Source organism: Lepidochelys olivacea (genome assembly GCF_965140295.1).
Source record: "Lepidochelys olivacea isolate rLepOli2 genome assembly, chromosome: 24".
Lineage (NCBI taxonomy): Eukaryota > Metazoa > Chordata > Testudines > Cheloniidae > Lepidochelys > Lepidochelys olivacea.
In genome coordinates, this window is record NC_140434.1 from 527,586 (window position 1) to 539,179 (window position 11,594).

The 11,594-nt window shown below is 61.1% G+C and overlaps 1 protein-coding gene across 1 annotated transcript; it reads left to right on the plus strand.

Moving 5' to 3' along the window:
• Nucleotides 1–233: 233 nt before the first annotated feature.
• On the plus strand, nt 234–7,419 carry LOC311512423 (lysosomal acid glucosylceramidase-like). Its single transcript, XM_084613636.1, has 11 exons — nt 234–384; nt 1,946–2,078; nt 2,414–2,605; nt 2,703–2,849; nt 3,015–3,148; nt 3,940–4,112; nt 4,480–4,717; nt 4,850–5,074; nt 5,164–5,327; nt 6,521–6,646; nt 6,885–7,419. The coding sequence occupies exons 2-11, from the start codon at nt 2,012–2,014 to the stop codon at nt 6,985–6,987; spliced, it is 1,569 nt and encodes a 522-aa protein (XP_084469762.1). The 5' UTR covers nt 234–384; nt 1,946–2,011; the 3' UTR covers nt 6,988–7,419.
• The last annotated feature ends 4,175 nt before the right edge of the window (nt 7,420–11,594 follow it).

The window sequence follows — 11,594 nt, forward strand, 5'->3', positions numbered from 1 at the left end:
TAGAAGGAATTCAGGGGAAAGATGGAGAGGCAGGTAGGGGGTTCCCCTGAGGGTCCTCTCCCTCTGCCCCAGACCAGCACTTGGGGCCTTCCCTGCTCCTGGGTCGTGTTGTGTGACCAGAGGTTTGCAAATGCTGCTGGGAGGGTCGGAGCAAAAGTTGCAAAATCCTCCCCAGATTCCCTTTAGAATTCAGTCAGTGCCAGGGAACCTCCCTCTCCCCATGACAGACTCTTCTGGCTGAGCAGGTTGGCTCATCGCCTCCCACAGAGCTCCTGCCCCACCAGGCAGGTGCCACTGCATCCCAGTCTCTTGGGGATTGGGGAGAGAGGCAGAGCAGGACCTGTGGTCTCAGCAGCAGGGGTCTCTGCTTTGCTGGCTCACCAGGTGAGTGGGGCTAGTCTGGTTTGTTCGGTGCTGGGCATGGGGGCTGACTGAGGTCGTTCAGGGAAGTGGAAAGCTGCCCACGGGGAATACAGAGCGTGTTATTAGTTAACCCGCACTGGCCTATGGAAGGCAGGGTGGAGCTGCCCCGTTCCACACATGGGCAAACCGGGGCTCTGTGAGAGGCAGAGTCTTGCCCAGAGACCTAGGAGTAGCAGAGTCAGGGCTAGACCTAGTGAATCCCGGGTCCATGCATGACGCACTGGGACTGTGGGAAGGGGGGGCGTTTGCACTGCCAGTTCATCACTGTGCTACACCACCTGCCGGACATGGCAGTGGCTTTGCACCTAGGCACAGCCAGTCCCAGTGAAAGGCCGTTGTGGTCGCTCAGCTGACTCATTGCTTGGTCCCTTATTTAAGTTATGTTCCCAATGCCAAGCGAGTTCTCTAGGGTGGGCAGGGCCCAGCTGGGCTCCCCGTACTGCCAGCTGGAGAAATGCCGCACTTGGCAACGCCCAGAGAACATACTGGGCACAGCTCAACTGGAGCCTGGACACGCTTTAGTTGCGGGTGCAATTATGCAGAGCAGAGCTCAGAAACTGAGGTTAAAAGCACCCAACAGCCCCTCTCCCTGGAGCTGAGGGCTCTTCTGCAGCCACCACTTGGGAGCCCTTGTGCACGGCATCTCACAAGGGGCCCTGAATGGCTGAGCCATACGTGGCTGCTGAGCCCCCATGGGGAATGCTGCCTGTCCCATGGAGGCACACAGTGTTCCCGCCTGAAGACCTGTGCAGGGGATGGCTGCAGGGGTGTGTGGGGATGGGGGCAATGGGAAGAGCTGGGGGGCTGAGTGGGAAGGTTCACTTTCAGAAGTGGGCGAGGGAAAGGGAGCAGCTCTGGCAAGCAGCTGGGTGGAGCCGGAGAAGCCAGGGTGGAGCAGGTGTAGGAGTGGGGAGACGCTGCTGGAGCCAGGAGTGGAGCTGGGTGGTGCTTTGAAGGTGAGGGAGAGGCTGGAGCAGGCTGTATGGGAGGAGATGGGGCCGCGTTAGGAAAGGGGGAATCCTGGCCAGAGTCCTAAGGGAAGCAGCTCCTCTTGGCCCTGGCATTGAGACGGGCAGAAGGGGAGAGAGCTGAGATGGGGGGAGATGCCACCCCAGTGCAGGGACAGGAGCCTTTGCTGCGGGGGCAGAGCTGGAGGAAAGTCTGGGTGCACAAAAGGGAAAGCAGCAGGACCAGGTCAAGCCCTGGCTGCAAGGGGAACTGGGCAGGGCAGCCAGAGATTAGCCTGGGGCCACAGAGCTGAGGGCAGGTGACAGACTCAGCCCAAGCCACGCCAAGGGTGCACAGGTGAAAAGGACTCTTCTGGGCCGCCAGTTCTGTTCCAGGACACAGCCTGTTGCAGGGCAGCTTGCCCCACCCTTCCCCCCATGTGCTGCTCCAGGAGCCCCCGCAGTGCTGGGCTCGCCACCTGGTTGTTCCTGAGGCTGAAGCCAGCAAGGGGGCAGTGAGTGGGGAGTGGGTGACCCAGCAGCCCCGACACTTACAGCTTCCATCTTGCTTTCAGGCCCAGGTGCCCAGCGCCGTGCTCGCTGGGACTGGCTGCGGGGTCACACTGGGCAGGAAAGGCGCCATGTGGGCCGGGTGCGCCAGCATCCTGGGCTGGTTCCTTTTCATCCAGATAGCGCCTGGGGCGGCAGGTAAGCGCTTGTGACGTGTCGTGTGTGTGACCTGCGGGAAGGGTCCCTCCTGGGTGACGCTCAGCCTCTGCACTTCTCCTCGGGGTGGGGTGGGGCATTGTGGGGTATCAGCTGGTGCAGGAGTCTTGGGCTTTGAGGGACCAAACGGGTGTGCTGAGACCCTGCTGCTCCTGGGATGGGTGTCTGGGACCGTGTGGTAGGGACCTTGCTCAGGGGCATCCCCAGAGCTCAGAGGAATGGGATCGATGGGTGGGTATCCTCTCCCAGGATGGGTGGGGAAGCCTCAAACTATACCCAGAGCCCGGCCCCAGCCCTGTCTGTCTCCCCATCCTTAGGCGGCTATCCCTGCAATGCCAAGAACTTTGGCCACGACTCTCTGGTGTGTGAATGCAACGCCTCGTATTGTGACACGCTGGACCCCGTTGTCGTCCCGGCCATGGGCACGTACGCCAAGTATGAGAGCAGCAAGGCAGGCAAGCGGCTGGAGCGCAGCGAGGGGAGGTTCCAGAGCGACTCCATGGCCCCAGGTATCTGCTTGGGCACTAGGGATGCAAAGGGCAGGGCTGGCCCTGGCCCTTGCTCCCAGCTGCAGGGCTCTGAGCCGAGCTGCTCTCTGCCCCGCAGATCTGTTGCTGAAGCTGGACACGGCGCAGCAGTACCAGAAAGTGAAGGGCTTTGGCGGGGCTCTCACAGACTCTGCCGCCATGAACATCATGGCCCTGTCCCCGGGCACCCAGACCAACCTACTCAAGTCGTACTTCTCAGAGGAAGGTGAGTTGTGGGGCTGGGCCCTGGAGATACAGGCATGGTGGGGCAAGCGGGACTGCTGACCCCCAGGGCACAGCAAGGCCCTTGGGCCTGGTTCCCTCCTACTGTCCACTCAGCTGGACAAGGGCCCGGCTCTGGGTCCCGGGTCACCTCCTTCCTGTCCCACAGGGATCGAGTACAACCTGGTCCGCGTCCCCATGGCTAGCTGTGACTTCTCTGTCCGTCTCTACACCTATGACGACTCTGAGGGGGACTTCGAGCTGAGGAACTTTAGCCTGACCGAGGAGGACACAAAGCTGAAAGTGAGCAGTTCCTGCGGCGAGTGAGGGCCCTGGGTGGGTAGGAGCTGTGGTGGGGAAGGGGGACGGGCTGCGGGGGGTGTTGGAAGCGGGGAAAGGGGACGGGCTGTGGGGGGGTTGCTGGAAGTGGGGAAGGGGGACTGCCTGGGGGAACAGTGCTGGAAGCGGGGAAGGGGGACTGGCTGGGGCTGCAGTGTTGGAAGCGGGGAAGAGGGACAGGCTGGGGGAACAGTGCTGGAAGCAGGGAAGGGGGACGGGCTGGGGGGGACGGCACTGGAGGCAGGGAAGGGGAGCCAGGATGCGGCAGGAAACGACCAGTCTCAGTTTGCTCCTTGGCCAAGCTCCCGGGCCTTGCCTGATGCTGGGTGTTTCCTGTGGCCATCACAGGCTGGGACTGAGCCCCGCCCTTGGCACTTGCCCCTCCACGATCATCCTAGTCTCTCCATCCGACACTGGTTTGGCCGCCCCTGACATCCCCCTGGGCAGGCATCTCCCAGCCCCTTCTGGGGGGCACTGGGGCCCCTGGGCCTGTCAAAGCCAGGCTGGCCACTTGGGTCAGGGCCATGAGGTGCCATTTCCCATGTGTCCCTGGGCCCTGCTCTCGCTTGGGGGGTGGGTTTCTGTACAGTGTTCGAATTCTGCTCAGCCCCCGCCCCAAGGCAGCCTGACATGGGGGCTCCATTTCACAGGGGAGGCTGCGGGTGGAGGGAGGCTTCCGCAGGGCAGGTGGTCTGGGGAGCTTCGCTCACGGGGCCACTGCAGCACATGATCCCCTGCCTCCCCCTGCCCCTCAGATCCCCATTCTCCAGCATGCCCAGGCTGTGGCCAGGACGCCGCTCTCCCTGTACGCCAGTCCCTGGACGTCCCCCATCTGGCTGAAAACTAACGGAGCCATGACAGGAAGGGGCACGCTGAAAGGGAAGCCGGGGGACAAGTATCACAAGACCTGGGCCAACTACTTCATCAGGTAAAGGGCAGCGCGGGGCAGGGGCTCTCCTGGGGAGAGAAGCTGGCAGGATGGGGCGGGTCTCTGTGGGTACAGCTAGCCCTGGTGCTGTGCAAGGGAACGGGCTGGATGGGTGTTAGGGATGGGGCGTTGGAGGAGTCCATGTGAGCTCCCTGAGTCAGCAGAGCGACAATCACAGAAGGGCCCATTGTGAGCATCAGTCTGACCCCCAGTATTGCCCAGCCCAGAGAACTGCCCCCAAACAATCTTATTGCGGGTGAGGTCTCTACAGACTATGCGGGTGGGGGGCAGAGGGTCTAGTCTCTGCACCCCAGGAGGGGCGCTGCGGGGCGGGGCTGCTAATGTTTCTTGTCTTTCTGGCCCCAAGGTTCCTGGACGAATACGCCAAGCACAACTTGACGTTCTGGGCGGTGACAGCTGGGAACGAGCCCACGGCTGGAGAGATCGTCTTCTACCCCTTCCAGTGCCTGGGCTTCTCTCCTGAGCACCAACGGGACTTCATCGCCCAGGACCTGGGCCCGGCACTGGCCAACAGCTCGCACAAGGGCATCCAGCTCATCATGCTGGACGACCAGCGAGTGATGCTGCCCTACTGGGCGGAAGTGGTGAGTCCACGTGCCTGGGCCTTGCCCGGCTCCGAGCAGGCAGCGTGGCTTGGTGGAGGGGTTGCACCAGCCAGGCCCCCCACCCCTGGTGGTGGCCTTGGCAGCAGGTGACCTCCTCCTTCCTCCTCTCAGGTCCTGAATGACCCTGTGGCCGCCAGCTTCATCAACGGCATCGGCATTCACTGGTACCTGGACTTCCTGGCGCCCATCGACCTCACACTGTCCATCACCCACCACCTCTTCCCCAGCTACTACCTGCTCTCCACAGAGGCCTCCACAGGGTCCTACTTCTGGGAGCCCAGGGTGGTTCTGGGTGGCTGGGACCGAGGGAGCAAGTACAGCCACAGCATCCTGACAGTAAGACCCCCTCAGTGCTCCGGGGGGCAGGAGCCAGGGCCTTGGCCCCCAAGAGCCTCCAGCTGAGCGTCTCCATCTCCCCTTCACAGAACCTGAACAACTACGTCACGGGCTGGACAGACTGGAACCTGGCCCTGGACATGGACGGGGGGCCCAACTGGAGCAAAAACTATGTGGACAGCCCGGTCATTGTGGACAGCAGCAAGGATCTCTTTTACAAGCAGCCCATGTTCTACCACATGGGCCATTTCAGGTGAGCTGGGCCCTGCCAAAGGCTTGGAGAGGGCTGAGCTGCCTGGTGCAGCTGGCATTGTATGTCCTGTGCACGTGAACAGGAGGGTGGGTGCAGCTTGTCGTGTGTACATATCCCTGCACACACCAGGCAGAATGTGCCCTTGTCACGGAGTCCCTGGGTGATGCTCTGGAACTGCTCCCTATGAAGCCAGTCAGGACTCTGGGGAAGTCTCCTTTCTGTGAGCAGCCTGTCCCCAGGGCAAGCAGCTCACCCGGCTTCCACCTTCCTGGGTCTGACCTCGGAGCATTCAGCATCCTCTGCCCCTCCGTGCACTTTCCACAGCCAGTCCGCCCAGGTGGAGTCTTGGGGAAGCCAGAGGGTCCTACCCCCCAACTTCGCAGTCAGACGTGACTCTCAGCCAGCCAGTAAAACAGAGGTTTCTTAGATGACAGGAACATGGTCTAAAACAGAGCTTGTAGGTGCAGAGAACTGGACCCTCAGCTGGGTCCATTTTGGGGGGCAGTGAGCCAGACAACCACATCTGCCCTTCACTCCATGTCTCCAGCCAGTCCCAAACTGAAACTCCCTCCAGCCCCTCCTCCTCTGGGCTTTGTCCCTTTCCTGGGCCAGGAGGTCACCGGATTCCTTTGTTCTCCTTTAGCTTTAGCTATCATCTTGGGGGTGGGGGGAGGGGGGCGGGAGGGTGTGAAGGGCCCAGGCCATCAGTTGCCAGAAGACAGTGTGTCGGCCATTTATGTACACTGGCCCTTTGCTCTGCAACAATTACACCCCCATATCCCACCACCTAGAGACGTAAGAAATGCATAGGGAAACTGAGGCACCCCTACAGTATTCAGAGGAAACATTAAGAACAGTCCCACTTCATCACAGCCCCTTTGGCCTGACTGTGCATTTCTGACCCTAGCTGACTTGCAGCAGTGCTGTGACAGGACCCTGCTGCTCCCAGCAGCCGTCCGTGTGCTGGTTTGCAGCGTGCAGCTGGCTGTGCACTAGATCCCGGCAGCCTGGGGAAAGGCACATCTAAATTTAGTCTTTAATGCAGCTGGGGCTGGAGTGGCGCTCTAGTGGTTCTCAAACTTTTTTTTTCATGGACCACTTGAAAATTGCTGAGGGTCTCGGCAGTCCACTTAATGATCTTTCCATATGCTGTTTGTACCGTGCACTCACTGCTCCCGCTTTTGTCTGTGCAGCAAGTTCGTCTCCGAGGGCTCCCAGCGCGTGCGGCTGCTCATCTCCAAGAAATGCTACAAGTGCAACCTGGAGTACGCGGCCTTCCTGCGCCCAGACCGGGCTGCCGCGCTCGTGGTTCTGAACAGGTGAGTGCCTGGCCGGGCCATGAGGGCCGCCTCCTTGTCCAGACCAGGCGCTGCCTTTCTCCGAGTGGGGCAGGAGCTCGGAGGGTGGGTGCCCAGGATGGGGGTGCTGCAGAAAGGAAACCTCCTGGGGGAAAGAGCCCCAAAGCCCTTCCCAGCCCCCCCTCTAGTTGCCTCCGATTCCGTCGGACCGACCTCCCCCTCTCCCATGTGCATCACCACCCCACCTCACTCTCCCCAGGTACCCCACGGATGTGCCGTTCGGGATCTCAGACCCAGGCGTTGGCTTCATTGAGGCTGTGGCTCCGGCTGACTCCATCCAGACCTACCTGTGGAGACGCTAAGGAGTAGGCCAGGGCAGGCGGGATCGCAACTGGGGGCTGTCGGGGGAGGAAGGACGTGCCCCCCTGCATTGATACCTCCCCATTTAACACAGAAACCCCCCCATCCCTCCAGGGAGGGACTTGCGGATGGGTCCTATCTCACCCAGTCAGCTGCCTTGCTGAGTGCAGGGGACCTGAAGGATCCAAGGGAGGGGGAGGCTGGGGTTGGGCGGGGTCACATTGAGAGACTTTGTTGTGCTAGGATGCACCAACCTGCTTGTAAATGACAGACCCAGGACTGAGCAAATGCTGAGTACCAACCCACCTGGGTACCTGCCTTCCAGCCCAGGGCTCCCCCACCCCTCTGCCTTCCCCAGCCCAACGGGCCTCTTCCCAGAGCACCGGGTCCCACTGTTTCCTAGCTGTTTTAATACAAGAAACAGGTTTTCTACACCTTCTCCTGGTGTTTTTTCTTCCACCTGTCCTTGGTTGGTTGGATGTTGGCCAGAGCTGTGGGCTGGGGAGGGGTCAGGTGAGGCGGGGAAGGGCCTGGGTGAGGAGAAGCGTGGAGGGGAGGAAGCTTCAGGGCTCGCTGCCCAAGAGTAGCTGAATGTTCCCTCTGAGCAGGCCCAGAGCCTGGAGCGCTGGCCCATCAATGGCTGGGGGTAGCAGCAAAGCCAAGGGCCCGGCCTGTCGCTCTGTCCAGGTGTGACATGAAGGCCGGTGTCTCCATGGGGAGCAGGAGTGTTCGGAGCAGGCCCCAGGTCAGGCTGGGACCAGGTGGTGCCAGGAAATTCCCACTCCTGCTAGCTCAGCAGTGCCGTCTTAGCACACAGCCCAGTGCCAGCCTGCTAATCAGCTGGCGTCTGTGCTGGAAGGTGATGCGGAGTGAGGCAGACGGGAATGTAATCAGAGTGCTGACGTCAGCCAAGCTTGCGGTTCCTTTCCAAAGGGAGCGGGAGCCCATCCATTGCGGTTTCCTACTGGGGCGGTAATTCCAGTGGCAGGGAGCTCGGGGGCCAGAGGCAGCAGCAATGCCCCCCGCCCCCATCCTCCCCTCGCTACTTGGCAGTGGGAGAATGCAGCACATACTTCCAAAGTGATGTTATCCAGGGCGGCAGGGGTGGGGTGGCCTGACATGGGGTGGAAGCAGAAGCCTGAGAAGGGGGGGGAAGATGAGTCATTCTCCCCTCAGGGTGAGGGGCAGGGCCCCTGCCAGCTGGGCTAGCAGCTGGGAGGCCCCAGAAGCAGCTGTCCTGCCTGCTGGGGTTGTGTGCGAGGAGGGGCATGCCCTGCTCCAAGTACAGACTCACAGTGGAGAAGCTGAGGGGCTCTGCTTGCCTTCAGCCTGGCCCACAGCCCTGCGTCACTCCCTGAATGGTCACTCCCAAGCTGGCTGCAAAGGCGGGAGCGCAGGGTAAGCTGCGGCACGGCGCAGCGGGGGACCCACCTGGGTGGGGTGCTGAGCTGTAGGGTCACCACATGGCCGGGGGGGGGGGGGCAAGTAGCACCAAGCGAGTTGGGTGAATGTCATGCCCTGGGAAAGTGCCCGTTACAGGTGCCCCCAGACCTCTTGGCCTTGCAAAGCGGAGCACAGGGTAGCGCGTTGGAACCTCAGCCCTCTGGTGCTGGGGGCTGTAGCCGTGCCTGCGAGCATGCCATGCTAGTGCCAGGCCATTCATGGTTCCCCAGCAGGTGCTCCCCACGCCCAGGGGGCTGCACTGTAGAAACGGGTATGGGCGCTGGCTGACATCAGGCTGTCGAGTGCACAGCAGAGGAGCTTCTGTCCTGTGAGCAGTGCCAGGACCTTGTGCCAGAGCTGCAGCCTGGTTGGCTAAATCGGAGGGAAACAGGCCCTGGCGTTCTCCTTGGGGCAGCCACAGCGCTGCCTCCAGGCATCCTGGGAGAGGTGCCACAGGGCAGAACAGGCAAGGGCTGCGTAATGCAAACAGCCTCCCCTGCCAGCTGTCACCCAGGAGCTGCTTTGCCATATGGAGCCTAGGAATGTAAGAGCAGCTGGAAGAAGCCCTCGCATGGCCCCGCGAGCCAAGCCCCGGATAAGGCGGGTGCAGGAGGTGCAGCACGGGGGTTACAGGTAACATGAAGCTAGGGCTCTCCATTAGCACCCCCACACACTCAGCAGCACTGCGTTTTGTCACCCCGGCCCTCCTGCCAGCACCCGTGGTCAAGGCCCGGAGGAGCCTGGGTGCAGCTCCCCAGGAGCGGGCGAGGGGCAGGGAGTCCTGTATGTACTGTAGGTGCAGCACCATGCACTAACTGCCTGCCCTCCCCATCTCACGGTGTCCCTGCCTCAGACGAGTGCTTCCAGCCCCTCATGCTGTGCTCTGCTGTCCTCAGGGCCTTGGCTGCTCGCTCTGGAGCTACGCGTTCTTGGCAGCACCAGCGCCAAGGAAAGCCCCCGTCCTGGCCGGCGTGCAGGCAGGAATGCAAACAAAGCTGTCAGCACTGGAGGAATTTCTAACGTGAACAGGCCAGCAACTCCCTGCTGGCCCCTCTCAAACCACAGCAGCGAGACAGGGTAAGGGGGCTTCCCTCAGCTCCCACTGCCCGGGGAGCCAGCACTTCTTCCCTCCCGCTCAGAGAGCAAAGCCAGCCCAGGCCGCCTGCCACCAATAGTCAGTCCCAGCTGCTGGTCTTTCAGTAGCCACTGTGGGAAAGCATTAGTGGGGCTCAGGTACCTCCTCGTCCCCCTCAGCCCAGGTCCCTCTCCTCCCTGCAGAGGTGAGGCACAAGGGCCAGGGTGGTGGGGATAAACCCTGCGGCTGCCTGGCAGAGACACTTCTCCAGCCAGTCTGTGCCTCTCCAGGTGCAGCCTGCAGCTCTGGCTAGATGTTACAAACCAGTCAGCAGGGCTTCCCCAGGTCACCAGTCAGGCCCCTGGGCATGGCTGTGGCTCTTGGGGAGCGGGTGGTGCTGTCAGGGCTCTGGCAGCGGGGGCCTGAGGCCTATGCTGCTGTCCTTGGAGGTGTCACAGCAACGCAGGGTGAGGCGAGACCATGCGAGGTCAGAGTCCAGCGGCCTGGGCTGAGGCAGTGTTAAGAATTCCTGCACCATCCCTGACAGGTGTTTGTCTATTACCCAGGTCTATTCCTGCAGCTCCTCCTGGCACCTGGGGGCAGAGGCTGCTGTTAGTGACCAGGTAAAGGTCCTGTGTGTGAGCGCTGGCCTGGCATTCTGGGTCTATTGTATTTGGGGCACCAGTATCCTAAAGCTGACAGCTTTGCAGTGGAACTGGACCTAGCTGGAAGTGTGTGGGGTGGGCGTAGAGGCCGGTCAGTCACTGGGCTGGGCTGGTTGCCCCATGCCCAGCAGCAAGGGCTGGAGACCTTCCAGGAAGCAGCATTCTGAGCCGTGCTGTAGCGCTGGGCACAGCTGTGCGCAGCTGGACTTCAGCACATCTCCCCTGCCTGCCCCTTGGCTCTGCGCACCAGCTGAGTAACAGGGGAGAGGACTGGAGCCCTGGCAGTCTTTGGGTCTGGCACCAAAAGGTGGTATTCATTTGGACTGTCAAATGTAGGAAGTAGGAAACTAGTTCCAGTTCCACACAAAGCATAGGACTAATGGAATTTTCAGCATGGCATGTGGCTAACGGTGGGTGCCACAGGGCTCCAGGCTGTGACCAGGGAGGGGACATTTGCAGCTGACACAGACCGATTAGCTAGCTAAGGAGTAGCTAAGCTGCGCTGTCAAGAAGTGCCAGGATAATGCACACTGGAGAGAACCACATGAACCCCTCATAAACCTGACCGGGGGCACTGTGAGTGAAGCGTTTGGGGAAGGCCCGGAGCATTACCATGGCCAGCTCAGAGCGGCTGGTCTGTGCTCAGCACAGCCACAGCAAACCAAGCCTTGGGCTGGCTAGAGAACAAGATGGAAACATCCATGAAAAGACTGTCAGGCAAAGCACTGAGCTGCCCTTCCCTGGGTGCTCTTCCTCAACGGATACAGAGGGACAGATGGGGCCCAGAGACGAGCCGGGGAAGCAATCAGTGTCCTGGAGAGATTGAAACAACTGGAACCACTGGGTTGGGAGAGGCCGTGACTGAGGGAGAACAAACAATGAATAGGTGAGAGAAGGCAAATGGAGTCTCCTAGTTCCTGCCCTACAATACAAGACCCAGGTTCCTTCCATGGGCAGTTAACCCCAGGCACACCATGCTACGGGGAGGATCCGAGGTCTGACTGGACAGCGAAAGCAGCCGGCTGCAGATACCAAGTGCCCTGCTTCAGGACAGGTGCTACCCAGTAAGTGACGTGGATTGGGGAAATATTCCCCCATGGACAGGTTGTGCCCCAATGGCCACTGCTCTCCCTGAGCCCTGCTGCTCTGACCTGGGCTGGCAATCTCAGGGCAGCTCCCTGAGGGGCTGGTTCTGGCTGCTGGCCCGGGCTAGAGCTGCCGGCAGGGCCAGGTCAAAAGCCAAGCAGTGTCACTGTGAATCTCTAGGCCAGGCCGCTCCACTTGTGGCTTCCCCGCCCTGGAAAGGGGCAGGTTCTTGCGTCCAACACAGCCCTCAGGGACAGAGGGATGCAATTGGAGCTGGATGTGAAGTCAAAAGGATTCTTCCCGCTGTCTTGGGGGTAGCCAGGGAACTGTGGGGCAGAGC

Coding starts and splice junctions, on each gene's coding strand:
- LOC311512423 (XM_084613636.1), top strand. CDS start 2,012: ATGTGGGCCGGGTGCGCCAGCATCCTGGGCTGGTTCCTTTTCATCCAG. Junction 2,606..2,702: donor GAGCGACTCCATGGCCCCAG/GTATCTGCTTGG, acceptor TCTGCCCCGCAG/ATCTGTTGCTGAAGCTGGAC. Junction 2,850..3,014: donor GTCGTACTTCTCAGAGGAAG/GTGAGTTGTGGG, acceptor CCTGTCCCACAG/GGATCGAGTACAACCTGGTC.